Source organism: Perissodus microlepis, chromosome 20, assembly GCF_051167445.1.
Source record: "Perissodus microlepis isolate ML-2025 ecotype Zambia chromosome 20, ASM5116744v1, whole genome shotgun sequence".
Lineage (NCBI taxonomy): Eukaryota > Metazoa > Chordata > Actinopteri > Cichliformes > Cichlidae > Perissodus > Perissodus microlepis.
In genome coordinates this window covers 25,078,307-25,105,517 of record NC_140480.1, presented here as the reverse complement: position 1 = coordinate 25,105,517, position 27,211 = coordinate 25,078,307, and the positions used below count along the sequence as shown (strand labels likewise).

General features: G+C 40.2%; 1 protein-coding gene across 2 annotated transcripts; it reads right to left on the bottom strand.

Moving 5' to 3' along the window:
• Nucleotides 1-1,136: 1,136 nt before the first annotated feature.
• Nucleotides 1,137-24,152, bottom strand: LOC146364626 (uncharacterized). 2 transcript variants are annotated; one of them, XM_084917071.1, is made up of 54 exons: nt 23,870-24,152; nt 21,868-22,074; nt 20,698-20,714; nt 20,556-20,588; nt 19,875-19,907; nt 19,695-19,748; nt 19,351-19,443; nt 18,883-18,960; nt 18,274-18,318; nt 18,114-18,167; nt 17,746-17,799; nt 17,135-17,188; nt 16,983-17,036; nt 16,823-16,876; nt 16,676-16,720; nt 16,485-16,538; nt 16,298-16,342; nt 16,146-16,199; nt 15,648-15,746; nt 15,500-15,544; nt 15,292-15,390; nt 15,137-15,190; nt 14,924-15,031; nt 14,750-14,803; nt 14,498-14,596; nt 14,306-14,359; nt 13,863-13,961; nt 13,677-13,730; nt 13,539-13,592; nt 13,385-13,438; nt 13,065-13,118; nt 12,473-12,517; nt 12,220-12,318; nt 11,305-11,412; nt 11,097-11,150; nt 10,898-10,951; nt 10,734-10,787; nt 10,441-10,494; nt 10,236-10,343; nt 9,867-9,920; nt 7,415-7,468; nt 7,145-7,306; nt 6,901-7,008; nt 6,490-6,597; nt 6,313-6,366; nt 6,079-6,186; nt 5,945-5,998; nt 5,709-5,816; nt 5,566-5,619; nt 4,903-5,010; nt 4,515-4,803; nt 3,428-3,615; nt 3,088-3,330; nt 1,137-2,977 (listed from the first exon to the last, which is right to left on the bottom strand). In XM_084917071.1, exons 1-54 carry the CDS (start codon nt 23,961-23,963, stop codon nt 2,831-2,833), a joined length of 4,464 nt encoding a protein of 1,487 aa, XP_084773197.1. In that variant the 5' UTR covers nt 23,964-24,152; the 3' UTR covers nt 1,137-2,830. The 2 variants fall into 2 exon arrangements, with proteins under 2 accessions (XP_084773197.1, XP_084773198.1); XM_084917072.1 differs by lacking the exon at nt 21,868-22,074.
• Between the last annotated feature and the right edge of the window lie 3,059 nt (nt 24,153-27,211).

The following is a 27,211-nucleotide window of genomic DNA, read 5'->3' as shown; positions in this document are numbered from 1 at the left end:
ACTGGTAGCTGCCAGCCAGTTTATTGTCACTGAGAGAAGATCTCTTCTGTGGTCATCTCAGGCTTCAGTCACACAGGCTTGAATAGCAGTCACTATTAAATGTATGGTGGTAGCTGGCTGACACTGGGTGAAATCAGTTGCGAAGAGGTTTCTGTAATGGGCAGCAGAAAATTGAAACTCTTTTTCAAGTTCAGTGTAAAATAAGAAAATTAGAGTTGTGAAATATTATAGTTGACATTCAGTTGTGCAAATTTCTTGTAAATAAACAGGTCCGGCCACACTCATGCTTATAAAGTCTTAAGATGTGTCTTAAAACAGAAGATATGATCTGAAATCCACTTTAGATGTTTGTTGTTTTTTTATTTATTTCCAGCACACACGGCTGCTTTTTCCTCACCCTCCTACACAATTAGCTCTTACTCTGAGACCATGCTATTTTTGGAACAGGCCAGACTGACTTGATTTAAGGACAAATTTCTTGAGAAAGCCAGTTACTCTTGGTGGTTAAATCCTAGCACCTGAATATGCTAATTTAGCAAGCTGTGCTGTGCAAATTCAGGACAAATCACAATATTATTATTAAGCTTGTCCTTACACTCAGCCGCATACTTACTGTGATGTGTATTCCCATCTCATTTTTAGTCTTAAATTGTATTTAAAGCAGAAAAAAAATTTACTTTCAACTCACAGTTTGGGATTTTTAATGACAAATGAAATCCTAACAACTCTAAATGGTAAATGAATGGTTTTATTGTGTAAAATCAGGTCTCGTCTGCTTTTTTAGGAACTCTAAACAACTATATTTTTTCTGAGGCAGTGATGCAGCTCACAATGCCTCACTACCTCACAATATATCTGATTCCAGTCAACAATATTTTCTTTATTTATGTCTTTGAGTCCAGACAAACAGGAGCCAACGATGCCCACCCCCACCCCGAAACAAATACAGTACTTTTGTTCCTTCATGTTATGAGATTTGCTCATGCGAAAACGCACACACACTTGCATCACACTCTCGCACACAGACAAAAAGTTTAAAAAGGAAAAATAACATTTAAGCACACGTGACTGGCTCTGCTAAAAGAAGAAATCCATCCCCTGCGCCATTTGTGTTTTTATTGGAAACTCAACTGAATAAAATAAACGCCATCCTCAGTTCGGTTTTCCTTTTATTATTCAATTTACATCAATTTGAAGTGTAGCAAAATAAAAACAAAAATGATCATGGTCATTATAAAATTAATTTTTTTAATGTACACACCCTTTACACACACAGAGACAACCCACCCTGGCTGCTTCTGAGGGACTGTTGATGGAGGTCCACATTCAGCTGTGGAGGTGTGGACACCACAGGAGGCCTCCGAGCTCGCCTGTCTCTCCTGTCTTTACCTGACTGCACCCCTCCCTCAGGGTGGAGTTTGAGTGTGTGGTGTGAAGCTAGTGGGGGGGTCAGAGATGCGACTGGTGATTTCAAGCTCTAGATCTAAGTCATTAGTGTCGGGGGGGTGAATGAAGGTAAAAGAAAGCCACAAATTGAGCTCTTTCTCTCATACTGATAACAAAACAGACAGAATGTGTGTTTAAGTATAGAGACACTGACCCAAATGCAACGCTGCGATCTAGGAATACAAGGACTGAAATGACTTTACACAAACAACATAACACCTGTCCAGTCCAGGTTTTCACTTAAAGGCCACCTATTATGCTTTTCCTTATTTTCTGTTATATCTGTCACTGTTACAGTGATGGATCTTTGTTTTTGTTTTTTTGTTATCGTCTCAGGCGCAGGAGTCGTCATAGCACCTTCCGAATACAGAGCAACCCAAAACAAAGATGGCGGTTCAAGCTCTACATCCATCTGAAAGCTAAAGGTTTGGTCAGCTCAGATTTGAATTCAACATTTTCACTTTGTTTGTCAGTGTGAGGTAGCTTTGAACAATCTGGATGACTACAATAAGAAATACAAAAAGCAAAGCAAATTCTTCTTCAAAATAAATTTCTTTTTTTTTCTTGGGTCGTGCTGGTCGGGGTGGGGTGGGGTACAAACTGGGCCTTCTTGTGATGGCCAGTCAAGGGGTACAGGACACTGGAAACATACATCCCAAATGTAACCTCACTTTCCCAAAAGTGTTGGTGCGCATCTAGACACATGTACACACATAATGTGGAAATATATATAAAACCATCTGGTTGTTTATAAACACAGACTTTTACAACAATGGAACCAAGAATTTATAATACACAGTAAAAGCTTCTGCTCCCGCTCACGATGGACGGGCCTGGAGCTCACACTTTCACCTACTGAGATTTTTATTTTTTTTATTGGTCTACACGGATTCAAAATGCAATATTTGTGTGTCAGGAGAGAAACAGGGAGGGAGGTGGAGTAGGACTGCGACAGAGGTTGTAGTGGAAAAGGGGGCTTGGCTTACTTACAAAGAAAACCCGTCCAGTCCTACCTCAGCTCTTCCTATTCAGGTTAAACAATAAATAAGTGACATCAAGCCATGTTTCTGTTCATAACTTGTTCGCTCTGTGCCTCTTCCTCTTGGCTCTGACTCATTCCTGTCAACAGCGGGCCATGGGAAACATGACTGGATCTCAGGAAGCGGGTTGACAGAGAGTGCTGGTGTGGTGTACAGATATTGCCGGTGCCCTTCAGTGCTAACATCCAAGGAGTACACCTTGGAGAGCACTTTGTAGTGAGAGAAAAAAACGATCAATTTTCTTTTATAATTTCCAGTCTTCTTTATTGTGGGCATGTGTGTAATGTTTCATGGTTTAGTTTATTTATTTCCTGTTTTATGGGGGGCCATCGTGAAACTCCGCTTTAGATAAAGCAGACAGGGCCTACATCCACTCCGAACTCCTGATCTGCTCCTCCGATGTCCAAAGGAGCAATGTCCGTGATTGGCAGACGGGAGGTTTTCTGTGTTTTGTACTCAAAGACAGTCTTGCCCCACTGGCCTGTATGTGTCTGTTGAGTGAGACCAAAGGAATGTGTTACAGTTCAGCCTTATTGAATAGTAAAATTTCTAACATGATTTGAATTAACGGTTATTTTCTCAGTCCTTTTCCCACACTCACCTTGCAGCCATCCTCCAACACATTGTAAGTGAACCGACTGTTGCCCTCTGCACGGATCTCCACCTCATTGTAACCCTGTAGCAGCAGAGCCTTCTTCAGGTTGCCGGTGGCCTGGTCCAGGTAGGCAATGCTGTTCTTGCAGTGGTAAGTGACGTTCTGGGATGCTTCATTGGACAGAAGCCTCAAGAAGGTCAGCTGGACGCTGGCAGCGACGCCAGCAACGCCTTCCTGAGCGTAGTTGAACTGTGGAATCAGACAACAGGTGGGAGAGTTAGCAGCTTGTACATTAGACTCTTTAAGAGGAGTTTGATGTTCACTAATGATGTATGTGTGCACTCACATGGAATCCTCCATTCATTGTCTCTCCGAACCAGACGTGTTTGCGTTCCTTGCTCTTGCTCGTCCACCAGTTCTTCTTTGGCACCTTGGCGATGCTTGGATAGACACAGGTCTCTCCGGTCTCCATGTTACAGAAGACCTTGATGGCATCAGCCGTGCTGCCAATGTTAGGATCAACCCAGTACTCACCTGAGAAAATGAGACAGTTGAGTTAATGAGGAGAGTCCTAATCACTAAATGTAAGTGCTCATATCTGAAGATGAAAAGTTCATTATTATAAAGAAGAGTGATGCAGCACTATTTTAAAGTCAGGCTTATGACATTTTCAGGAGCAATGCTGTAATATGAATGGTCCATCAAAGAGTATACATAAAAAGTATGAAAAGCAGATTTGCTCCCGTCTTGGTGTGAAGGATTTATCAAGGTCTGCTGCTTCTTGTCCCTATTCAGGCAGAACAAGTTGTCCTGACACACTAAGCCATTAGTGTCACTAATGATTTGGGCGGGTGCAGTGGGGGGTGAACTGAAGGTAAAAGAAAGCCACAAACTGAGCTCTTTCTCTCATACTGATAACAAAACAGACAGAATGTGTGTTTGAGTATAGAGACACCGACCCAAATGCAGCGCTGCGATCTAGAAATACAAGGACTGAAATGATTTTACACGAACAGCATAACACCTGTTCATGCAGTCTGGGTTTTCACTTAAAGGCCACCCTATTATGGTTTTCCTTATTTTCTGTTATATCTGTCACTGTTACAGTGGTGGATCATTTCCCGTGGTTTTTTGTTATCATCTCAGGCACACAGCTCTAGCTGAAGGCCCAGAAGCCCTGCTTGCCTGTTTGCCAGGGGCAGCCAATGACAAGAACAGTGGTTTAAAGGAAGAGGAAGGAAAGGAAAACAGCTTGTTTCAGATATGGATGGACTGAGAGGCTCAGTATAAAATAAAAAACAATGATTTTAAATTAAGAATTGTGCAAAGTTACTCTACTTGAGCCAAATAATAAAAATATGGAGTCGCAATCAGGGATCCTATACCGTATGATATATGATATATGGTCAGACCTTAGTGTCTGGTTTTCTTACCGCTCTTCCACTCAGGATGGCACAGTTTGAGGTCTCTGCAGGTGCGAGTGGGATTCTTCTGTGAGCCGTCAGGGCTTCGCAGGTTATCAATCTGGTTGATGATGGACTTTAGTGTTGAATCGACCTCAATGTCATGCTGCCTCACAGAGCTGGATGCCTCATCGGCCCTCATGTACCTGAGAGGATCGGGGCCCTTCTCCACCTGACCCAGGCCAGCAAAAGCAGACATGTCGATGCCAGGGCCAGGTGGCCCGGGAGGACCAGGTGGTCCGGGATTACCAGGAGGACCCTGGAAGAAGGCAAAAGCAAGAAATGGGACCTGACTGAAATAGAATAGCATACAGACTCATTTGGTTGTAGATTATTATTCTCGTGACATGTTACATACAGCAGGACCAGATTCTCCAGAGCGTCCACGAGGTCCAGGAGGTCCAATGGGGCCGGGCTGTCCATTAGTTCCATCTTTGCCAGCAGGTCCGGCTGGTCCAGGGGGTCCCTACAGAACGAGAGGATGAAAACATGAAAAGCAGTTTCATTAAGTGAACTTGGGATTTTTTGTTCAAAGTGTAAAACTTTGTTATTTCTTCAGATCCACAGTGAAGTCTGGATAAGAAAATCTGATAAAGGAAATCAAATGCACCAGCAGTTTCTCTCTATTACCCTCAGACCCTTTGCCTTATTATGCATGAAGAATATTTGTATGGGGACATTTCCCTTCATTTTTCTTATCATGCTCAGTGCTTAGCTTATCAAGAACAGAGATTGAAGCCCATTTCCGATCTCAGCGGGAGTGGGTTTCACAAATCACAGTCCCCCCTGTCTGTCTGCCACTTTTCCTCACAGAGAGTAATTACAAAATGCCTCAGCTGCCCATCTTATCACAGCGGTGGGTAATTAAAGCACACAGCCTTTCCTGTCCCCATCTTCTTCTAGGTGATTGGAGAATTACAAAAACGCTAACCTGTGCCCTTCATTACCATCATATAGTTTCTGTGTTAAAGGTGCAGGATGGAAATATAGTTTTTCATCTCTTCTGCTTTGTTCTGCTCACCTTAGCGCCGCTTGGTCCTGCAGGTCCGGCAGGTCCAGAATCTCCAGAGGGACCCTATTGGGACAAAGATGATAACAGATCAGGAGAAAGACGGAAAGCGGCACCGAATGGATGAACTATTAGATGTGTATTAAAGTGCTTACAGGGGGTCCGGAAAGACCCTGCAGACCAGTGAAGCCACGGTGACCCTTCTGCCCCCTCTCTCCAGCCTCCCCAGCTTCTCCTTTGTCTCCACGTGGTCCTTGAGGTCCCTGAAGTAAAGATTCACCTTTTAACATTCATGGATTTGTACATGTGGAAGTTTTAATCAAATAAAATCAGAAACTAAAAAAAAAAAACAACTTAATGATAAAATACATTTTGATTTAATGATACTTACAGCCGTTCCTCTAGCTCCAGCTGGTCCTGGGGGTCCTGCAGGTCCTTGAGTACCCTAAAAAAGAAATAATAGGTGTGGGTGCCATTTAAAATTACACTGTGCTTGGGGTTCTTACGCTGTTTTGTGATACTTACAGCATCTCCTCTGTCTCCCTGTTTGCCCAGGGGTCCTACAGGGCCAGGGGGACCAGGGCGGCCAGGAGCTCCGGGAGCGCCAGCAGGACCGGTGTTACCTCGCTCTCCCTGCAAATGAATGGAAGGTGTTGATGCAGGTTAAAAACAATTTATGTTAACCAGCATTGAAAAGTCTTTTAAACAATGAGTTGCTGAATTGATTTAGTGTATTTCAGTGAGGATGACGCCCATTACCTTGAGTCCAGGAGATCCATCCCTACCAGGGGGTCCATCTGATCCAGGGGTACCCTGAGAAATAAAAGCATGTTTTTTGTTATTTAACGTGCATTGATTTGATAGATGAAGATGATTGTATTATTTCCTGCATTGTAAATATTGCTATTTTGTTGTTATTGAAGTTCAGTTCCTGACCTCTCTACCAGGCTCCCCAGAAGGTCCACTAAGTCCAGGAGGCCCAACTGGTCCAGGAGGTCCGCGGTCACCAGCAGAACCAGGAGCACCCTGTTTACCAGGCTCTCCCTACACACACAGGAAATATTTTTATCTTTCAATCTAGCATTTGACATTGAAGGCCCAAAATAATCCTCTGACTTTGAAAATCAACTATGTTATCAGAAAGCTCACACTTTATTTGAATGTACTGCAAATAACAAGGTTTTATCTTTGACAAGTTTAAGACAAGTCTTAAATAAAACAAACCATAACTGTAATTCTGGAAAAATGTACACCCAGATTTACAAAATTAGACCAGTGTCAGTTTTTCACAGTTTACGTGAAGGATAAACATAGCTAAACATTTTGTGTGCGAGCCAAAGCACTCACAGAAGGTCCAGGAAGACCAGCGAAGCCTCTCTCTCCACGCTGCCCAGGCAAACCAACAATACCACGGGAGCCAGCCAAACCCTGGGGACCCGAGGGCCCTTCAGTACCCTATAGAGTCAAGACAGAGATGACTGAGTCATGAAATACAGTCAATATCTGGCAAATATTGCAGGTGATTCAGACTGGATGTTGGCTTCAGTGTCGGGTACTTATGGTTTCCTGTGAAGTGCAAAAATAAACTCACAGGCTTCCCTTCCTCTCCAGGCTCTCCTTTCTCTCCCTGTAGGCCTGGTGGTCCGCGAAGCCCAGCATCTCCTGGTCTTCCTGAAGGGCCGGCATCACCACGAACACCCTTTGGTCCATCTTTACCAGCGGGGCCAGGAGGACCAACAGGGCCAGGGTTACCCTTTGATGAAAAAACAGAATTTCACTGAGTAAGAGCAAAAATACACATAATCTACAAACAAAAAGAGACTAATTTCTTTGTGCAGTTTATTATTGACAAAATACCTACATTAGGACCAGGAAGTCCAACTCTGCCAGCAGCACCAGGGAAACCTGTGGTACCCTGTCAAGGAGAAAGAGATCAATAAACATGAATTTGTCCTGTCCCACTGACCTGTTCTAATATTGTAATCCTAAATTTGAATTTTTCTAAAATGTTAAGATTTATTGGTTGAGAACATTCATAATTCTTATGATGTATTAAGTATTTGATAGTAAACATTTAACAGGAGCTTCCATTTCATTTCCATTGCCAAAGTTTTATAAAATCAACCACCAAACCACCCAGTTTGCCTTCAGTCGTTATAATGAGCAAACTGAATTTGGATGTGGTTCTGAAATGGGATGCCACCGCTGCAACAAATCAGTCTGTGAAATTTCTTCTATTCTAGATATTCCACAATTAACTGTGGTTAAGTGGTATTATTGTAAAAAACAGAAATATTTAGGAACAGCAACTCAGCCATCAAACTGCAGACCATGAAAAGTTGCAGGCACATGGTGTGTACAAGTCACTATTGCTCTGTTGATTGAATAATTTGTTCTAAACTTCATCTTGCATTAAAATCAGCACAAAAACAGTCTCCTGGGAGCTTCATGGCATTGATTTCCATGGCAGTATATATATGTAATGTATTGGTGGCCCAGTACTTTTGTCCATATATTATACAGACAGATGAAAAGTTAACGTAAAAAAATAGATATTAGATGTAGGCATCGTATCTGAGTAGAATTCAGTTCATCACAGACCAACAAAACAGCTCAAGTGGACTCTGGGATTGGTTCTTTGGGATGCTGCTGAAAGGGCATAACAATATCCATTTGAGTGACTTCCCTTCATTTCATGTTTTGATGGCATGGTTGGTGATCAGGCAAGTTCAATTTAAAGGAACCCAAAGACCAAAAACCATCATCAACCATAACAGTCATCAGTGAGGGAGTCACAAACTTATTTTTGTTTAGTTTTTTGTAGGTTATTTTTAATTTGTGTTTTTGTTTGTTTGATTGATTGATTGATTGATTGATTGATTGATTGATTGATTGATTGATTGATTGATTGATTGATTGATTGATTGATTGATTGATTGGGGGGGTCTAAATGTAATAGTAAACAGAGAAATGGCTGAGCCATATTTCTCTTCCGAGGAAATGTCATGCTTCATTTTCAGAGGCAGGCAGCAGTGGTGCAGTGGTATAGGTGGTACAAGTATACGCAGAACAAGCCTTGCATGGTCTATCTGTACCTGTGTTGGTTTTCTCTGGGCACTCAAACTGCCCACCTCCCACAGTCCAAAAATGTGCCTTTTAGGTTAACTGGTGATTCTACATTGGCTGTAGGTCACTGTGAGTATAATTGAAGGTCTGTCTTGCTGTTTTTGCCCAGTGACAGCTGGGATAGACCCCATAGGTTCAGAAGATGGATGGATGGATGGATGGATGGATGGCTTTTCAGAGTCCTCTGTACTGTAAAGTCCAGTGTGTTTTGCAAATACTCTCATTTAACTTGATTTAGTTCTTATACAAACTGGATATTTACTTGATGGAGTCTATCTGCTCATCTCAACACTGAATAGAAATTATGTTGGTATCAAAGACATTTGCACATTTCTGTTGGTAGTTAGAAAGTTTTTCACGTAAAACCAATTGATTTCTTAAACTTTATCATTAGGCCAAAGAGTTTTTTATCACTTTTAAATTTAAGGCTGCAGTTTTTGTTTTATAATCTTCTATTGATCTGATGTTTATTCACAGCAGGCAGCAGCTGCAGCAGCCCCCAAAATTGTCTCACCAGAGAGAAGATTATAGGAAACAAACAAAGAAGCCTATTTGATCTGTTTGACAGAATTGTTTAAAATCAAACTGTGCTCTCACACAGCAATCTGGCCCTCAGGCTCACGCTTTAGACTGCACAAAGATAAAGAGTAACTGCTATAAATATTCATATGTTCCCAGCAAACTCTGATTGTTAAAAAAACTTCTTAAGAATATTTTAGAGTTCAAAATCTTCCATCTTAGGAAGTTTCAATGACAACTTACTAGACTTTTTTTCAATTTGCTTTGTTCTGTGTTTGTCTTATCATTATATGTGTATCTGTCGCTATGGGATGTTAATAAAGATCTAACTGAACTTATCTAAAATGTGTATTTTTTGTGTCCAAGATAGCATGTACAGAAAACTAATTTTGTCAGGTTGATATTTTTTTTCAATATTGATAGTATTGAAAATCTTTGAATGATTGATTTATGATTGAAAAGCCAAGTTAAAACCTTGGGAGCTTTAATGGTTTCATATTTTTTTAAGTTTTACTTCTTGTTTATGACCCCAAAAAACCCAAATGTGCCACACACACACACACACACACACACACACACACACACACACACACACACACACACACACACACACACACATATATATATATAAATATATATGCACTGTATGACATGTAGGAGTTACTTACAGGAGGTCCCTGAGCCCCACGTGCTCCTTTAGATCCAGATACACCGGTAGGTCCCTAAAAAAGGGGAATGATCATGTTTATGTCACAGTAGAATAACTTTTAAAAAAGTGACAAAAGTGACAAATGGAAACTACCATACAAGCACTGACTAAAAGTATTTCACGTGCAATGTTTTTCTGTTTGGCCCAGTCACATATATAGGCTTCATAAATTGGTACTCCGTCATGAAAACTTACCCTGCTCTAAAATAGTGTAAAAGTGTTTGTGCAACACTGTGCAATGTATTTCTTTCACTATGTAATTCAATTCGACAGATAGTAGATACACAGTAACAAGTTCCATGACTTAATTTTTGGTTTAAATACCTACCACAGGTCCAGGAGCACCAGATGGTCCCTGAGGTCCATGAGAACCAGACTCTCCTTTCTGTCCACGCTCACCAAGCTCTCCCTTAGCACCAGGCTGACCATCAGCACCCTAAATATATTCATCAGATAAAGATAGAAGCTGAACATCAATAAATGTTTTTTTTGAATTCCATATGTAAAGAATGAATTATGGGGACTTTACTTACAGGAGGTCCAGCAAAACCAGCAGGCCCAGGAGGACCAACCTCACCACGGTCACCCTGTGAAAACACAAGAAGGATGATGCTTAGTTATTCTGATGTGCAATCCTGCATCCTGATCCACCCATTATCTTATTATAATGATGTTAATTATTATTGGTGCTCTTCTCTAGAAGAGTAGAATTTTTATTGAGAAAGAGCTCTAATATTATAAACCCAGGCCTCTGTATCAGACCTGATCATTCTGATGTATACTTGTTCTGTGCTACTGATACTTGAACACAAGAAAAGGTACTTACAGGAGCACCACGAGCACCACTAACACCAACAGGCCCAGTAGGTCCAGTCTCACCCTGGATAAAAGAGAAACTATCATTCAAACAACTAAAATGGTTAATATACAATATAAATTCTAATTTAAATCACTGTTTATTCACGTAACAAAGCAAAGGATTATTCTTACCTTGGCACCATTGGGTCCAGCTGGGCCAGGAGGACCAATAGGACCAGTCAAACCCTAGGAAAGAGGAGAGAGGAGGAAACACATTAGAATATAATGTAGGTGTCACTGAATGTTACACTTGTTTGATGAATGATTTATGGGGTTTAAACTGTAAAGATGTATCAAACATAAGAAGAGATCAAATATATTTTGAACTCACTCTAGCACCATCCTTTCCAGGAGCACCCTCAGTTCCTTTTCCACCATTGTCACCCTGTGGGCAAAACGATAAGCTGTGTTTTAATCATACAGAACAGAACGCAATATTTACAATGCAGTTTTTACACTACTTTATTCTTTACTACTGTAAGCTACATTTTAACTTAGAAAGCAATTCACAAAGTGAAAATAAAGAATCTATCACTCACTCTGTCTCCCTTGGGTCCTGTGATACCAGCAGCTCCTCTCTCTCCTGGCATACCTTGCAGGCCTGGGGGTCCCTGGGTTCCAGGAGAGCCAGCTGGTCCAATAGCTCCCTGATAAAAGCAAGATGGACCACAATTAGGAGAGCACTTGTCAATCCAAATCTTTCATCTTTCCTCTCTATTTGATGATGTTATGAAAAAAAAACTTAAATAAAACTTTCCAAGCTCCTTAGATTAAAAAACATCTGGAAAAGTCTCAGTCGTTCAAATTATATGGTGCTGCAGAAAACAAGTTGACCAAGGCTGCAGATGTTAAACATTTCCACCTGAAATTAAACAGACTTGATTTTTTAAAATTTTTTAATTTAATTCTTCTTATTTCACGTTGAGAAAAGTTGATGTTTTGAGAAAAGTGCTTACTGTGTTACTTGCTGAGAGTTAGATAAGAAAACCTATAATGTGATACCATCACACCAAGACTGGAAAATATGGAGGAACAGACAGTGTTAGTACGTTCAAAGGTAAGAAAATCTGCACGTCAGCACATTCAAATTTGACTAATCAGGAGATCATATCTCTTTTGTTTAGCTAAGTAGAAACTGTGACGTAAAAGTGACACATCCTGGTTTGATGTGGGTTGTGACAAAGCTTTTGTCACTCTAATTGGTGCTATGAGGCTGTCAGGCAAATAGTAGAGACTAGAGAGGTGACAGCAATGATATTATGTTGTTCTGGAGTCACAACCTTAAATGTAGTCAGCACAGATTTGTGTGGGTTTTTTAATCTGAACATTGACTATGGGCATGAATAATAAAAATATCAGCAGATGATGTTATTGTGGGTATTCATCTGCATGTGAGAAGGGCAGTTAAGAATCTTGAACCTGCAACCAGAAGTTAGTCTGAGTCATCCACTGACCTTGGGTCCATCGCTGCCTGGTGTTCCAGGAAGTCCACGAGGTCCCTGAAGACCCTGGGTTCCTGCACCACCTCTCTCACCAGGGAAACCACGTTCGCCCTGTAATAAGACAGAGCGATATTGGATAAGAAGAGAAGCAAAGCATATAAGGAATAGCTCAGCAAAGACAAAACAAAAAGATTACATGTATGAAACCAACAGCAAACTTTAGTTCTATGTACACATATGATACACATAATTGGTGGAAACTCACTCTGGGTCCAACAGCACCAGGAGCTCCACCCTCTCCAGGAAGACCCTGCAGAAACGACAAACTTTATCATTTTTTGTTTGTTTTTTTTTTGTTTTAACACTTAAAACCTGACAACAGAAAGAGTTTTACATGTTCACGTTAAAATTAAAAAATGCTACGTAATTAAAGATGATGCTGCCAGGATGCCAGGTCTTTCTTGGAAATGAAATTTTAATCTCAATTAGATTTTCACCTGGATAAATAAAGGACCAATGATCACATAGACCACTCTGGTTTTTAAATAAAGAGAATATTTATTCATGAAAAAGTTGTTACAGCAGCCACTTAACTATAAAAACTGAATTATACACTATAAAAACAGCCTAAATAAAACATTACAATACTTAATAAAACAAATTAACAACATCTGTTTTTCGACTGTTTTGGCATTTAATAAGCCATTTTGTGTTATTTTAGCAGAAAGTTTCCCATTAAATGTATTTTGCATGTAGGCAGCGTCACATGTACTGTAGAATACACTGTTGTTGACATGTTTGTCAGAAAACAGAGAAGTGCAGGTGCAACAAATTATTTGGATAGAGTAAAACCTCACCGGCTCTCCAGATTTTCCAGCTTCTCCCGGGGCACCAGATGGTCCAGGTAGACCCTGCCCATAATAGCAAAATAGTTATTGAAATGCAATCAGTAAGTATGGACTAGAATATTATCTGTAAGTTTGTTTATAATACATGATTCTGAGGTGTCTTTGAAAGCTGTGATGTCGAAATCCATAAAAGGTGATCCTTCTTTAGCTTAAATACTTGCTGAAACTCATAATTACTAAAGTTTCTAATGTTTAAGGCACGGACATTGTGCACATGTTTAGGTTTTACCAAAAGTCATATGATGGGATGGGTCAGAAAATGATCTCACCTGGAAGCCAGGAGGTCCAGGAGATCCTTGTTCTCCTCTCTCTCCAGCAGGTCCCTAAGATGATAAACGCAAACACATTTGATCAATCAAACATAAAAGTCTGTTTGCTGGCTATAAAAGTGTCTCAAAACATGTTGTTATACGGAATACTTACAGCAGGCCCATTAGGGCCAGCAGGACCAGTCTCTCCATCTTTTCCGGACAGACCCTAATTAAGAGCACTTTAGTTAGGAAAAAGGACCTAGAGAGAGAAATCGATGATGGTTAAGCACTTATGGAAAGCTATACTTACTCTCAGACCTGGGCGACCCACCAGTCCCTTCTCTCCAGGCTTTCCAGGCTCACCCTGTCAAAGAGAAATCATACACTATAAACTGTAGGAAGTTTCTTTAGCACTGGGGATCAAAGGGATAAGAACATCATCATGAGATGTGGAAGTGCCGCTTGTCTGTTGTTATAGAAACCTTCAGACTCTTACATTGGCTCCCTTTGGTCCAGGGAATCCCATCACTCCTGGCTGACCACGGGCTCCCTGAGGACCAGGTGGGCCAGGGCGGCCATCATCACCAGGGGTACCCTGTCAAAATTACGGATAAACACTGTAAATCACCAGGTATTAGCCTGGAAGCTAAAACCTGGATGTTATTATGATTTTACTCTGAGGATTATTGCGCCAGTCATGCAAAATTCTTCTTAAGTCTAAACAGGCAGCAGAAGGTTGTAAGCATTTTGCTCTGTTTAATCTTTATGATTTCCATAAAGCAACAATGAAACTGTAGATCATGGTGTTAGTAACCCTACTGAATGCAAAGCTTGTATTTTTTAGAACAGGATCAGCTGCTCTATTATTTTAATTTCAAATTTTATGGAAGTAAATTTATAAATCACATTCAATGTAATTGTAATTAATATTGTACTTACAGCTGGTCCAACTTTGCCTTGAGGACCAGCATCTCCAGGACGACCAGTAAGACCCTGCGTGAAAGGCACAAGCAACAGAGACTGTCAGCTCCATTCAAATCAAAATCAAATCAGTCATAAAAAAACTGCCACAGTAAACATCCTACAAAAACCACAAAAATGTGCAACACTGCATAAAGTTGGAAGACTCACTCTGGCTCCAGGGAGACCAGACTCTCCTGTGCGTCCAGGTTCTCCAGTAGCGCCTTTAGCCCCAGAAGCACCAGGAACACCACGGTCTCCAGGGACACCCTGAAGAAGAAAAGACCAAAGGTGGAAACTTTAAATATGTTATAGAAAAATCACTTGTTGTAGTATCTTTCTCATGCAGCACTGTCATGCTGTGGTATCACTGAGATAAAATGATTATAACTTTTCAAAACATCTCATTTTGCAGGGACCAACCTTTGCACCAGCAAGACCATCCTGTCCAGGGAAACCACGGTTTCCAGGGGCTCCCTGGGAGGAATCACAGAAATCAAGATATATTTGATTAGACTGTGAATACAGTAACCATGTTTACCCTTCTTTTTAGTCAGATGTGACCAGTAACATGTAATGCATGTCCTGACCACTTACTCTCTCTCCGGGAGGTCCAATTGGTCCAGCGCCCCCAGGCTCTCCCCTGGCACCTCTCTTTCCTTCTTCCCCTGGAGGGCCAGGGGGACCTAGAGGACCAATAGGGCCCTGGAAAAGATAAAGATATTTCAGTGAATCTACTCTAGGGAGTAATTCCACATAAATTTTTTATGTGGTCATGTATATTTATGATCACAAAAAACTGAAACTCACAAGCTCTCCCTTCGGTCCAGCTTCACCTTTGAATCCAGGAAGACCTGGGTCTCCCTGAACAACACAAGAAAAGAAGGCAGCCACAATAATAAATAATCACAACATTACAAAATATTTAAATTTAGCATAACTTCAGACTATCTCAGTTGACTTACAGCCTGTCCTTTGGGCCCTAGAGGTCCTGTTGCTCCCTGAGGTCCAGGTGGGCCACGGGGGCCGGGGAATCCAGGAGCACCAGCAATACCAGGAGCACCCTTCATTGAGGAAAGGAATAATCAAATATCAGAATGAAGAGAAATATTTATTGAATAAAATTTAACCTAAAGAAAGACATTAAAACCACTAACAAAAGTGTAAACCTACAGCAGATCCTTTAGCTCCGGGAATACCATCAGTACCAGGGTTACCCTGCATAGAACAAGAAGCATTATATTAACAACAACCTGATCAACAAATGAAAATGAATCAAAATCAAAGTCTGAATGTTTATGAACAGTGAAGGCAAACAAACCGATGCTCCAGCAGGTCCGGGCGATCCTGGGGTACCAGCCTCTCCACGTGGCCCCTGGGGTCCTTCAGCGCCACGGCCACCAGTAGGACCAGCTTCTCCCTAAAAAAGGCACAACGAATTTATCATTAACATAGTAAAACGGTATTGGTTGTAGATTTCTTTGAGCTGTGTATTGGTGCCTCCCTGCCATAGAGCTGAATATAATACTGTTGTTTCATTGTCTATGAGAGTTATTCAAAATAAGTCAACTGAATTTAAAAAGAATTTGAAGGGCAGTTTATCTTCTTTAGCAAGAAGTTTGACATAGTTGTATATTTGTCTATGAAAAAATAACAATAACTAAACATACAGTGTTGTGGAAAACTGGAATTTAGTGTCCTACAACCAGAGTGAACAAAGACTGATGTAGTGGCTCTTGTAAGTCTTTTTTTCTGTTTTATTTTAATACACAAGCTCTTCAACAGCAAATGTTTCCTGGATGATATGTTGTGTAAAAACCTTTGCTCCTGGAGATCCTGGAAAACCGGGAGCTCCAGCAGGACCCACTGGTCCCTGTAGAGAAATAAAAAAGAATCATCAGATCAAAGGCAACAGATTAAAGAAAAATCAACAGCACGAAATGGCCACATAGCGGCGACTATGATACATACAGGTGGACCGGCAGGGCCAGGCAAGCCATCATTTCCACGGGCACCCTAAGGATAGCAAAGACAGGTCAATTTAGTTTGGTTCATCACAGTGTTATGATCTAATAAAAGATTCAAAACCATAATAAATAGCAAATGAGAAATAAATTCCTGTTGAATAGCCTTAAGCAGCTGCAAAAATGTTACTTACTGCAGCTCCAGCAGCTCCAGGACGTCCTCTCTCACCAGGCAGACCACGTGGACCCTATAAAAGAATGATTTATATATAAATATCTTCATTATTTATTTTATTGCTGCAGCCTAATATGCTATGCAAATTTACTGATGTTGTCAGAAAGTTCAGAGCGTCGCAGACTAGAAAAAGCGATGGTGGCAACTCACCATGGGTCCAGGGGCACCGTTCTCTCCAGGAGCACCAGCCTCACCCTGAAAGGAACAAAATTACCATGAGTAAGCACAAAATAGCAGAAGTAAGCTGAAAAAGTGTTATTTCTGGATAACCCACACTGTCACAAAAGATGACCTTACCTTAGCTCCTGCTGCACCGGTCTCTCCTTTAGCTCCATCTAAACCAGGGTGACCCTACAAAGAAAGCTCATAATCAGGACTTAGACATCAGTCAGTCACCACATGCAATCAATGAGCAGCCACAGTTTTGTGAAACATGTGACTGAACTGAAACACTCACTCTGTGTCCTTTGATGCCAGGAAGTCCAGGAGTTCCAGGGAATCCACGAGCTCCCTGAAATAAAAACAATCATGCAGCAATAGATTAAAGTTGTTTTTTTTTTTTATTTAAGTATGAAGTTAAAAATATTTGAATAATTATTATTTGCTCACCTGAGGCCCTGCCGGTCCACGCTCACCAGGTTTGCCAGGTTTGCCAGATTCACCCTAAAAACCAGCAGCAAAATTCAGGATTACATGCTGAAGCTTTGTAGCTGCAAGATAAGATGTAGCTGCAATGGCCCTTCACTGTACTGTGTTTGAAGGCTGTGTATTGTGAAGTCACCATGTTCGTTGGTAATTTTTGGAGATACACAGTGCCCCCTGGTGGCACATGGAGTGTATAACTGAAGTACATTATGGAGGTGGGGATAGGTTGTGAAAAATAACTAAGTATGAAGTAAATGAAGATTTTAAAAAATGTGATTTTTACATGGAAAACAAAACTGTTTTTTTCCAAATAAAAATGTGGTCTGACCGTCTAAGAAGGTCATATATGTATATATCTATATCTATCTATCTATCTATCTATCTATCTATCTATATATATATATATATATATATATATATATATATATATATATATATATATATATATATATATATATATATATATATATATATATATATGTATATGTATATATATATATATATATATATATATATATAACAATAAATCTGCATGTATTTTAAGAGTTTTGAATTTTGCTATGAATATGACTTACATCACTTCCTGGTTTTCCGGAAGGTCCAGGTGGTCCACGAGGTCCCATAGGTCCCTGTATCAACGCAAAGCAAGAGCTTTAATACTGACAATCCACATATAAAGACAAAAATTCATATGTTATGTAAAATATATCTCTGCCTTAAATTGCCATTAAGGCCATCAATTTGGTATTAAATTTTGAGCAAATAATAGAGATCTCTTTTTTTTTTTTTTTTTTTTTTACAATGAACAATCATGACATTTATAATCAGTATTGTTTTTGACAGTGTATGTGTTGTTGGCAAACCCCAAGATTTACACCTCATATGCACCTCAGCTCGTTTGTAAGACATACAGATACATTCTGGGATTGATACTAATACTTACAGCGGGACCGGGCTCTCCAGCCTCTCCGGGGGACCCTTGGAAACCTTGTGGCCCCTATTGTAACAGATGATAATACATAGCATTAGAAATGTGTTCAAATAAGCTATTTGATTATAAAACCTAATCATATAATGATTTGGGCTGTGATCAGAGTACTTACAGGAGCTCCGCTAGGCCCAGGAGGACCCCGAGGACCCATAGGACCCTACAAAAGAAACACAACAAATACAGAGAACATCAGTCTGGCATCATTTATTTTAACAAGTAGTGGAACAAATTTACCAAATGAATACAGGTGTCCTGAGTAAATAAAGGTTTCACCAGTTACACATTAACCATTCAGAACTAGTAAGAGTAAAGTCAAATTTAAATCTTGTCCCAGCTAAGAAAAATATTTGAGGTTAAAGACTGGTATCCAGTTCAAAACCTTTCATAGAAAGATTTCAATATTTTATGTGATGTGTCCACTGAGGCAAATTCATACTATTTTTATCTATTTCTATTTGTGTGCAGATTCAGCATTCAGTTCAGAAAGCAGGATTTTAAAAGGTTATAGTAAGGCTCTCTGTTGGGATGAAATTATTGAGCCACAAGGTGGCAGCACTGCAGCAATCTGAGTGAGGTATTGGTTATTTTTCAGTAATTATTTTCAGCAGTGATTTGCAGACCAGATGAATATTTGCAACAAAAAATTTTCTCGTTTTTTCTCACGATGAAACTGTAAACATACAGTACAGTCACCCTGTTAGATGCACCCAGCAATACATACCATTGGTCCCTGCATCACACCCATTTGAGCTCCTCCAGCCTTCTCATCAAAACCCTGAGCCATCTGAGCAGCAAAGTTCTGTAAACACACAAAATAGACCAAGAGTCAGTTTATCTGCCTAAGCAAAGTGAGCCACAAATAGTAATGTGAATGGTACATCTGTGCCATGAATGGGGGTTTACACCTGTTACCGTCACTCTATTTTTCACTCATCTTGCTTCAAAAACAGGTGTCAGTGTGCCCACCTGTTTGTTTGTCTGTTCACCTCTTTGTGACTTTTTCTTCTTTTTTCCTCTTTCTACTTTCATGCATTATAAATTGTGTGGCCTGTTTTGCGCTCTTGTAACAAGTTAAGTGCAGCCAAATAGAAGCTTCATAAAAGATTTACACATTAACAATAAAGTGTTGCAAAAAAGCAGCTATTGCTCAAATTTTGCATATGCCATATTTTACAGTCCTTATTCTCACCCCTCCGAGTCCTGGAGGTCCAGGTGGGCCAGGTGGGCCGGGGTTTCCGGGGGTGCCAGGCTCACCATCTCTTCCTCGAGGTCCAGGATTTCCCTACACAAATGAGAGTAGGAAAAGGAGTTACCAAAATAAAGCAGATTTTACAAAAACTGTCATCTGTGTGACTTCATCCACCTGCTGCATCCAAATAAATAAAGATTTTACATGAGTAGTAATAAGATAAGTGCAAACTCTACAGGCCATTCTCCTAGTTCTGATAATGCTGCTTCACCCAGTATCTAAGGACCCAGTGCTGAAAGATTGGTAAAAGGGTTTTTTTTTGCACACATTTTGTTGTGTCTTACCTTATCACCTTTAGCGCCAGCTTCTCCTCGTAGTCCCTGCTCACCTGGGGGGCCCTACAAAAACAAACATAAAAGCCTCAGTAGCATTCACAAAACTCCTGAAAGTCCTATTCAGAAGAAAGGTCACGTTGTTGTGAAGCATATAAATATGGAGAACATAGCCAAATCTTTGATATTTACCATAGGGCCTGGTGGTCCTCTTGGTCCTACAACCTACAGAAAGACAAAAATGTTTTTGAGGCTGTTTTCATAACTGTGTCTACATTGGTGTCGTAACCGGTGATTTTGTACTAGTTTGAACTTCCTAAAATTAGAAAACATTCCAGCTTTGTAGGAGGTGAACATTAAAAGGATTTGATTTGACAGGACAAGTTTTTGTATGACCACCACCTCCTTTAACCTCTAATTTGGCTGGCGTTTTTTTCTTCTGACATGTGCACTTGGAGGAAAGTTGCTGAGAAGATCTAAGAGGATTTGACTGGGTTCATTATGTCCCAGGAATGCAGGATTTTTCCTCATTTAATAGAAAGTCAGAAACATTCACACTGAGTTTCTCACTCATGAGAAACATAAGAAACTTTGCCACATTTGTTAAGGGGAAACACATTGAAAGTACAAGCAAAAGTGGGTTATAAAAGATAGAACCAGTGATAAAAACGTGATTTGCTTTTAGGCTGAATATAATGAACATAGATGGACAGTTGATCAGATATTTAAATCCTGTAATTCCATTCAAATAAAAGTGAACAAAAGATGCCCAAAATGTTTGTTTGGTCAGGTAGAATTATCTAAGAGGAACTGTAACAACAATTATTTAAAGCGTTATTTAGCAGTTTTATATTCGTGAGCGTCCATACTTACATCTGCAATGTCTCCTGGTTCTCCTTTCTGGCCCTGAATGATATAAGAATCAAACTGTATGAGTTGTCTGACAGTTCACTGCACCACAATTACAAAGGAAATATAATTTTTGTGCATAAGTTGCTGGAGATCACTGACTCACCTTAGCACCAATTGTTTCTGATGATGCAGAAGGAGGAACAAGAGGAAAGAAAGAGCATTATTAAAAGTTATACCTTGAAGTGAGATTTCAAACACATGATTGATTTAAAAGCTACTCTGTGATTCTTAGAAAGGAGACCTGTAAGGAAATCCAAAGATGCTGAAGTGATCAAATAACATTTACCAAACCCAAACGCATAAAACCCATCCAGATCATATTACTGATGCAAGAGATGAAGCAGAAACAAGCTCAGACTAAGAAATGAAGGTTTAGACTCAATCATGCAAAATGTAAATAATAGAAAAAAAAGTGAACTTATTTAATAAAGAAGGGCAACTGCTGTTAGTGTGTTTGTTTTAAGATGTATATCTTACATTGTATTGTCAAATTTATTTTAATAGAAAATTTGTAACCAATCTGGAAAGGACCTTAAACATTAGAGCCTAAGAGGCCCATTGTTTTCCCAAACTTTTTAGCAAAAGAAGAAGCAATTCTACAAAATCATAAATATTCTGTCTTTCAACGTCTTGATCACAATATGAATTTAACAGCAGATTTTTGAAGACAGTGCTGGAGTACAGCAGCTGCTCACAAAAACTTGAAACTTTGAGGAAACACATATTTACAGTCATTTTGACATGAAAGGTTGGAAAGACCTTCAAGAGACTATTGAAATTTGTAGAACGCCTCAAAATGGGTCAAATGAATCATTGAGTTCTTGCACAATATGAGGACTTCATCTCAGCTTTGTGTTAAATTGAGCAGAAGTGTCTCTGCTGGTTTATGTGCGGATCAGAAAGCACATGACAGGATTCAAATCCCACATGAAAAGACTTTCACTGGGACTGCAAAAAATCCTGATCATGTTGCTTATCTAGTTTCCATAAAACCATCTAAAAAAAAAAGTCACTCTGGAACAGGGAACATTGGCTGGCAACTGATTTCTTTTTCTTTTTAGAAATGTCAAAATTTATAAAAAAAAAAAAAAAAATTATAAAAATAGAAATTGTAGCTGCTCTTGGCCACAAATCAGTAACCACTCTAGTTCTGATCAGGCAGACTATTTGGATCCAGTGGCAGTTCCCCATTCAAAAGCGTTAGCCAGGAAAGAGATGAGTGCAAGCTAAAAGAGTAATTTATTTATGGGTATGTGAATAAATAAATTACAACCAAAAGGGGCACTGGCATCAGCAGGGCAGATGGGACAGCACTCTCCAGATGGGATGATAGGGTTGGCACACTCTTTGATCTCCTCGCAGATTATCTCATCACACAGAACTGCTCCGCTGTCACACACACAGATACGACACGGCTCTGGCTTCCACACATCCTTATCATTATACAGCTGGCCATCCTGGATGCAACCCCCTGACTCCTCTGTGGTGGCCAGCAGGGGTCAGGTGGCAAAGCAGAAATAGGAGCAATAAGAGGGTTCAAGAGAGAATTAGACAGGGGGAGGTAACAGCATTTGAACAATGTTGTGAGTTGGCATAATAGATGTTTTAAAAAAATAATTGGTTTAAGACAAGGATAAGAGGATGTTAGGGGTCGAGGGGCAAGGCAAGGAAGTGGGAGGAGTAACAGCAGAAGAGGAGGGATTATTGAGTATAGGCGTAGATGGAAGAAGCAAAAAAAAGTTATTTGGTTGCAAACAAAAACTCTGAACACTGTAACACTGGGTGGTTGACCATTAAAAAAAAGTCAAAACTGGATTAAAAAATATGTGCTTTAGTGATTTAAAAAAAAAGTGGAGTGAGAAGACTTGGTCCTTTGTTACAGATGAACAGGTGCTGATCTGACCCCAAAACACACTGTTGTAAATCAGTAGCTGTGGAGCACAACAGTAATTCACGAGTTTTAAATTTAGCACACAATGTATGTAAAGAAATGCCTCTAAGTTATCGTAAAGAGAGTTTAATAGCAGCGTAAAGTGCAATGTAAACACAAGCCACAGTTAGCCGTTATGTTTGAAGCCCTGATTGAGGCATTTCACATCACTGGCTGAGCATATTTAACCTGCAGGCCTGCTCTGCTGCTCGAATGAATGACCCTCTCTTATAGGGACAGCATGCCCAATTGACACGCTGCTGCTTTAAGTAAACAGAGGGTCCTTCTACATTTCTCCATCTGGATCCCATAGTTATGTTAAGCGCCAGGGCAAACACGCTGGGGAATTAAGAATGGGTGATTTGTTTCGATTATGCAGCTTATACAGCTTAGAACTGGGCCTACTAACTCCTGCTATCTGTGTTTTAGGTCTATTTGTCAAAGTGATACTTATATATATGTATATATATAGCATATATATGTAACATGAATGTTTAAGTCAGGATTGATTAGTCTGGCTACTTGCTAATGAAACCTCCTGAACTGAATTGTAAAAAAATGAAACTTTGGAATTAAAGCAAAAGCTATTAAAAACAAGAAGATGTGGAAATAAAAGCAGTTACAGTGAAATTTGTCTTGCTATAAATACACCTATATGTCCATCATCTGTTGACTCCTTGCTGTGCACACTGTCCTGCTACCCTTTGAGCCTGCTAGTCTGGGGTCAGGCACTGTCTGGCACTGTCACTTAACATCGTGGAAAAAAACCTTAGACTGCTCCGGCCAAAATCTGTGGGGAAGGTTTATTTCTACAAGTCCTTAAGAAAAAGTAAACTTAGTTTTTTATTTGTTAAGTGTTGTTACCAAAGTGTTTCTGCTCAATACTAGCAAAAAAAATAGCATCTAGATGCTGTATTATAAGCTTTTCTTTTTCTTCATTTTTTGGCTAAAAACTTTCACTACAAAGTAATCAAACAGAGCATGAAAGGCTGAGTTGTAGGACCCAGGTGAGGACAAACAGGCACTTGTTCACCTGGTCCTCCATCCCACACAGATGCACCTTGTCAACCTTACCTATCTACTGAAAAGAAATCTATTAACTTCCTTCGGGAGATATTTTACAAGCAGACAGCATCAATAACATTTAATTACTGCTTTGAAAAAATTGTCTAAAAAGTGTACATAGAAAAAGAAACATGTATCCACAGTTCTTTTTGTGAAAACAGACAACTTTCATTGGATTTTCTAGATCTACAAAGATAGAAACAGAAAAGACTGGTGATGGAATCAGAATTACAATTCAATTATAAATAAGGAAGTGCAAAAGAAAAATACTGCAACTTACGGTCATCCTCTTCCTGACATCTGACCACGGATAGTAAAACAACTTGGGATGCTACAAGTAGCAGAACAGTCCTTGAGTCCACAAAGCTGAACATGTCTAAAAATTAGACATGCAAGAGCTTGGGTGAGAAATAAAGGGATGGAGGAGACCAGGCTTTCAGTCAGTGGTATGTTAAGTGTGTTCCCGGAGACTTATGGCACCATGCAGTCAAACCCTCCAAAATCTAAGTGGAATCCACCGCGGGGCCCCAGCTGGCACTCTGCACCCACTGTGTCAGTGCAGGCACCGCGGTTTTATGTCACTGTGCCTTGTATGGATCTTCGTATATTCCAAAATACCAGTCCTTCCCCCAGACCCCCTGTCAGGCTGAAACCTGAACCTCATCTCCCTCCCCTCAGTCCAGCACCGTCAACTCTCCCAGGGACTTTTTTTTTTTTTTTTTAACTCAAACCCTCCTTCTTCCCTTGCCCTGCTTGGCCTGGCCTGGCCTGGCCTGGCTAGGAGATGCACCTACACTTTCACATTACAAAGGAGGCTGCATGAAGCAGAGCACAGGTCAGTCACATGCCACTGTGTCAGGGCATTATGAAATGCCTGTTTTAGAGTGACTCATATTTCTGTCTTGTGAACAAACTTAAAGAAAGTATCAATTAATATCAGGATATACACCAAAAATGTTTTAATAGGAACATATATGATGATGTTGGTCACATGGGAAATGACTACACACAAACTATAGCATTTTCTTCAGACGATTCTTCAACTGAATTAAACAGATCAAAAGGGGGGAGGGGGTCTCATTTTGATGGTTAAGGAGGTTGCAAACATCCTGGTACATATCAACAATACAGCAATCCCTTCTTCAAAAAATTGATTTCTATTTGCACAAAAAAACATATTTTTTCAGTAAAGGGGCTCTACATGTGCATTAGTGACTGATTGATGCCCACTGGTTGTTTTTATTTGGATCATAAGATTTTTGGAGAGGAGGTAAATAGAGAGTTGATTCTGTCAGCACACAAGGTGCAATCAAAAAGTTCTGGGAATAATCCCATAAAGTCATAAAGCGTTCCACATTGAATTTTCTCTGGTCATATTGTCGTGATTTAGTGAGCACTTTGACAGTAAAGTTTCACCAGACTGCTATATTTATTTGAAAAATATATACAACACAACATATACAATATTAGAAATGCATCTAACCTTTGCAAAAGAGAACAAAATACATGTTTTTGTTTTCTGAGTAATGAACCGCTACTTGCAGTTAAACTCTCAGTTTATGGCAACTCAATAGTGGGTCAGCAGGGTTGTTTGGGTCAGTTTAGCCTTTTGGATTATAGATTAAACTGCAGACTTTAGACAACCTTTAAGTGTTGAGCTGACCAATCAGCAGCTATGTCACGCTCTCATTACAGTCAGACATTCTGAGAGGCTTCTCTCTTTGGACAAAGACAAGTAACAAGTGGCTATCCAGTTAAATGGATAATTCTTCTGGCCTTTGAGTTAGGGCAAAAGGTTCTGCAATCAAGAGTTAGCTGATCTTGAGGCAACAGTTCATGCAAAAATCCAATATATACCAGATTTACAGCATTTCCAGTGAAGCTGAAATAAAATAGAGATGAAAGATCTGCATGATCTTTACTAGATCTCTCTGGTGGATAGACCCAGATTAGTGAGCTTGAAAAGGAGTCTGTCATGAGCAAAGGACCAGTAATTCCAGGGTCATGACCTTCTAGAGAGCCCCTCTTCATTCCACACAGAGAAAAGAAAGATCTGAAACTGACTTCTTACCTGGACCTGTGTGAGCAGTGAGCAGTTTCGTATATTGGAATTGCACTCGAGGAAGAAAACTGATGCAGCAGAAGTATTCACAGAAGCATTCATTGTACTATAAAGTTTGATTTTCATAGTACAGCTGATACCTAGGAAAACAGATGCTTGTTTAAAATGATTTTTAAAATGTAGTCGTCAAGTTTAACAGGACAGGACAAACCAGCAATAAAGCTAATGAGTCCAACAACAAAAACATTTCAGGAATTTAACGGTCCAGCTGAACCAATAATCAGCAATCTTTAACACAAGAAGGAGTACACAGTGCCACTCCGCACTAACTCTGTCCACTGTGGTGTCAAATCAATGTTGCTGTGTCACACAGAGAAAGATGTGGTGGAGCTTCATTGGTTACTTGAAAAATAACTCTGAGTCTCTTATATTACATCTTCTAAATAACCCTCAAATCATAATCATAGACAACAAACTGCAAACTACAAAACTATAAATATCAAGTGTTTATGCAATGGCAGAAGAAGCAACACTGGTGGTTTAGAGAAATTACTGCCACCATTTACAGCATCCAACAAGTGCTGAGTATGTATAACCTCCAAACACGAACGCAGAAGAGAGCTGTGTAGCAATCATTTGACATTCATCAGTGTTGCATTGATATTAGCTCTCTTTAAACTGATGTTACAGGAATAGCGCTGATTTCCAGCACAACTTCAGTTACAGATCTGTTTCAAAGTACAGCAGGAATACTGAGCCCAGTTCAGCCCTACACATGCCTTTTCTCTGGTGCTCTGACTGTATATAGCCTCCTGCCGTCTCCCAGCCCACACAATAGGCCTCTGTGTGCACGGCCCGCGGAATGCTGCGAGATGGCAGGGCAGTGGGATAGCTACATGGTGAGGATGGGGGTTGGAGGGTGAGGAAGGGTGTGGGTGCTCGGAGGATGAAAACTGGGAGGGGTTGGTTTTGGGGTAGGGGAAAGGGAAGGGGAAGAGATGGTAAGGAAGGCGGAAGGTGGTGGTGATGGGGGGCTGATCTTTCAGTACTGTACGGGTGCACTGAGGCTCCTGGGGTCTAGAGGGTGTCTAGGTTTCGGCACAGTGACCGTATAAGAGGGGGTGGATGTAGCCCTGTGTACAGGCAAAGTGGTGATAATTAGCACCCACCTGGGGCAGAAGAGAGTATGAACAGGCCCTATTCACAACATATCTTGTCCCTCATTTAGTTGTGAAGAACACATAAGATAGTAGTGGCTGCAAGAAACTCCGCTTTAATGTTTCTGCCATTGTTGAGACTAAAGGATGCCAAATTTCAATGAGGAGGAAAAACATATGCAGCAAAAATTCAGTTGTCCTACAGGGCTATAATGCTCATTACATACCTGATTTTGTCTTGTTGGGGTGGAATGTGTAGCTTTACCGGTGCCACAGAAAGGGTCATGTTTCTACTAACAAAGATTTGCTGTGCACTGGCCACTTTGGGTCAATTAAGATCCAACCTGTCAGCCTCAGACTTGACTCAGTTTTTAATAGTTCAAGTTCTTCTTTGTAGCTGACC

What these genes read in the sequence shown, in the direction of transcription:
- LOC146364626 (XM_084917071.1), bottom strand. Translation starts at nt 23,963, where the DNA reads ATGTTCAGCTTTGTGGACTCAAGGACTGTTCTGCTACTTGTAGCATCC. An exon ending in CTGGACCTCCTGGCTTCCAG is followed by an intron (nt 13,119 to 13,384) that starts GTGAGATCATTT and finishes TATTATGGGCAG; the next exon opens with GGTCTACCTGGACCATCTGG. An exon ending in CTGGAAAATCTGGAGAGCCG is followed by an intron (nt 12,518 to 13,064) that starts GTGAGGTTTTAC and finishes TCGTTTCTGCAG; the next exon opens with GGTCTTCCTGGAGAGGGTGG.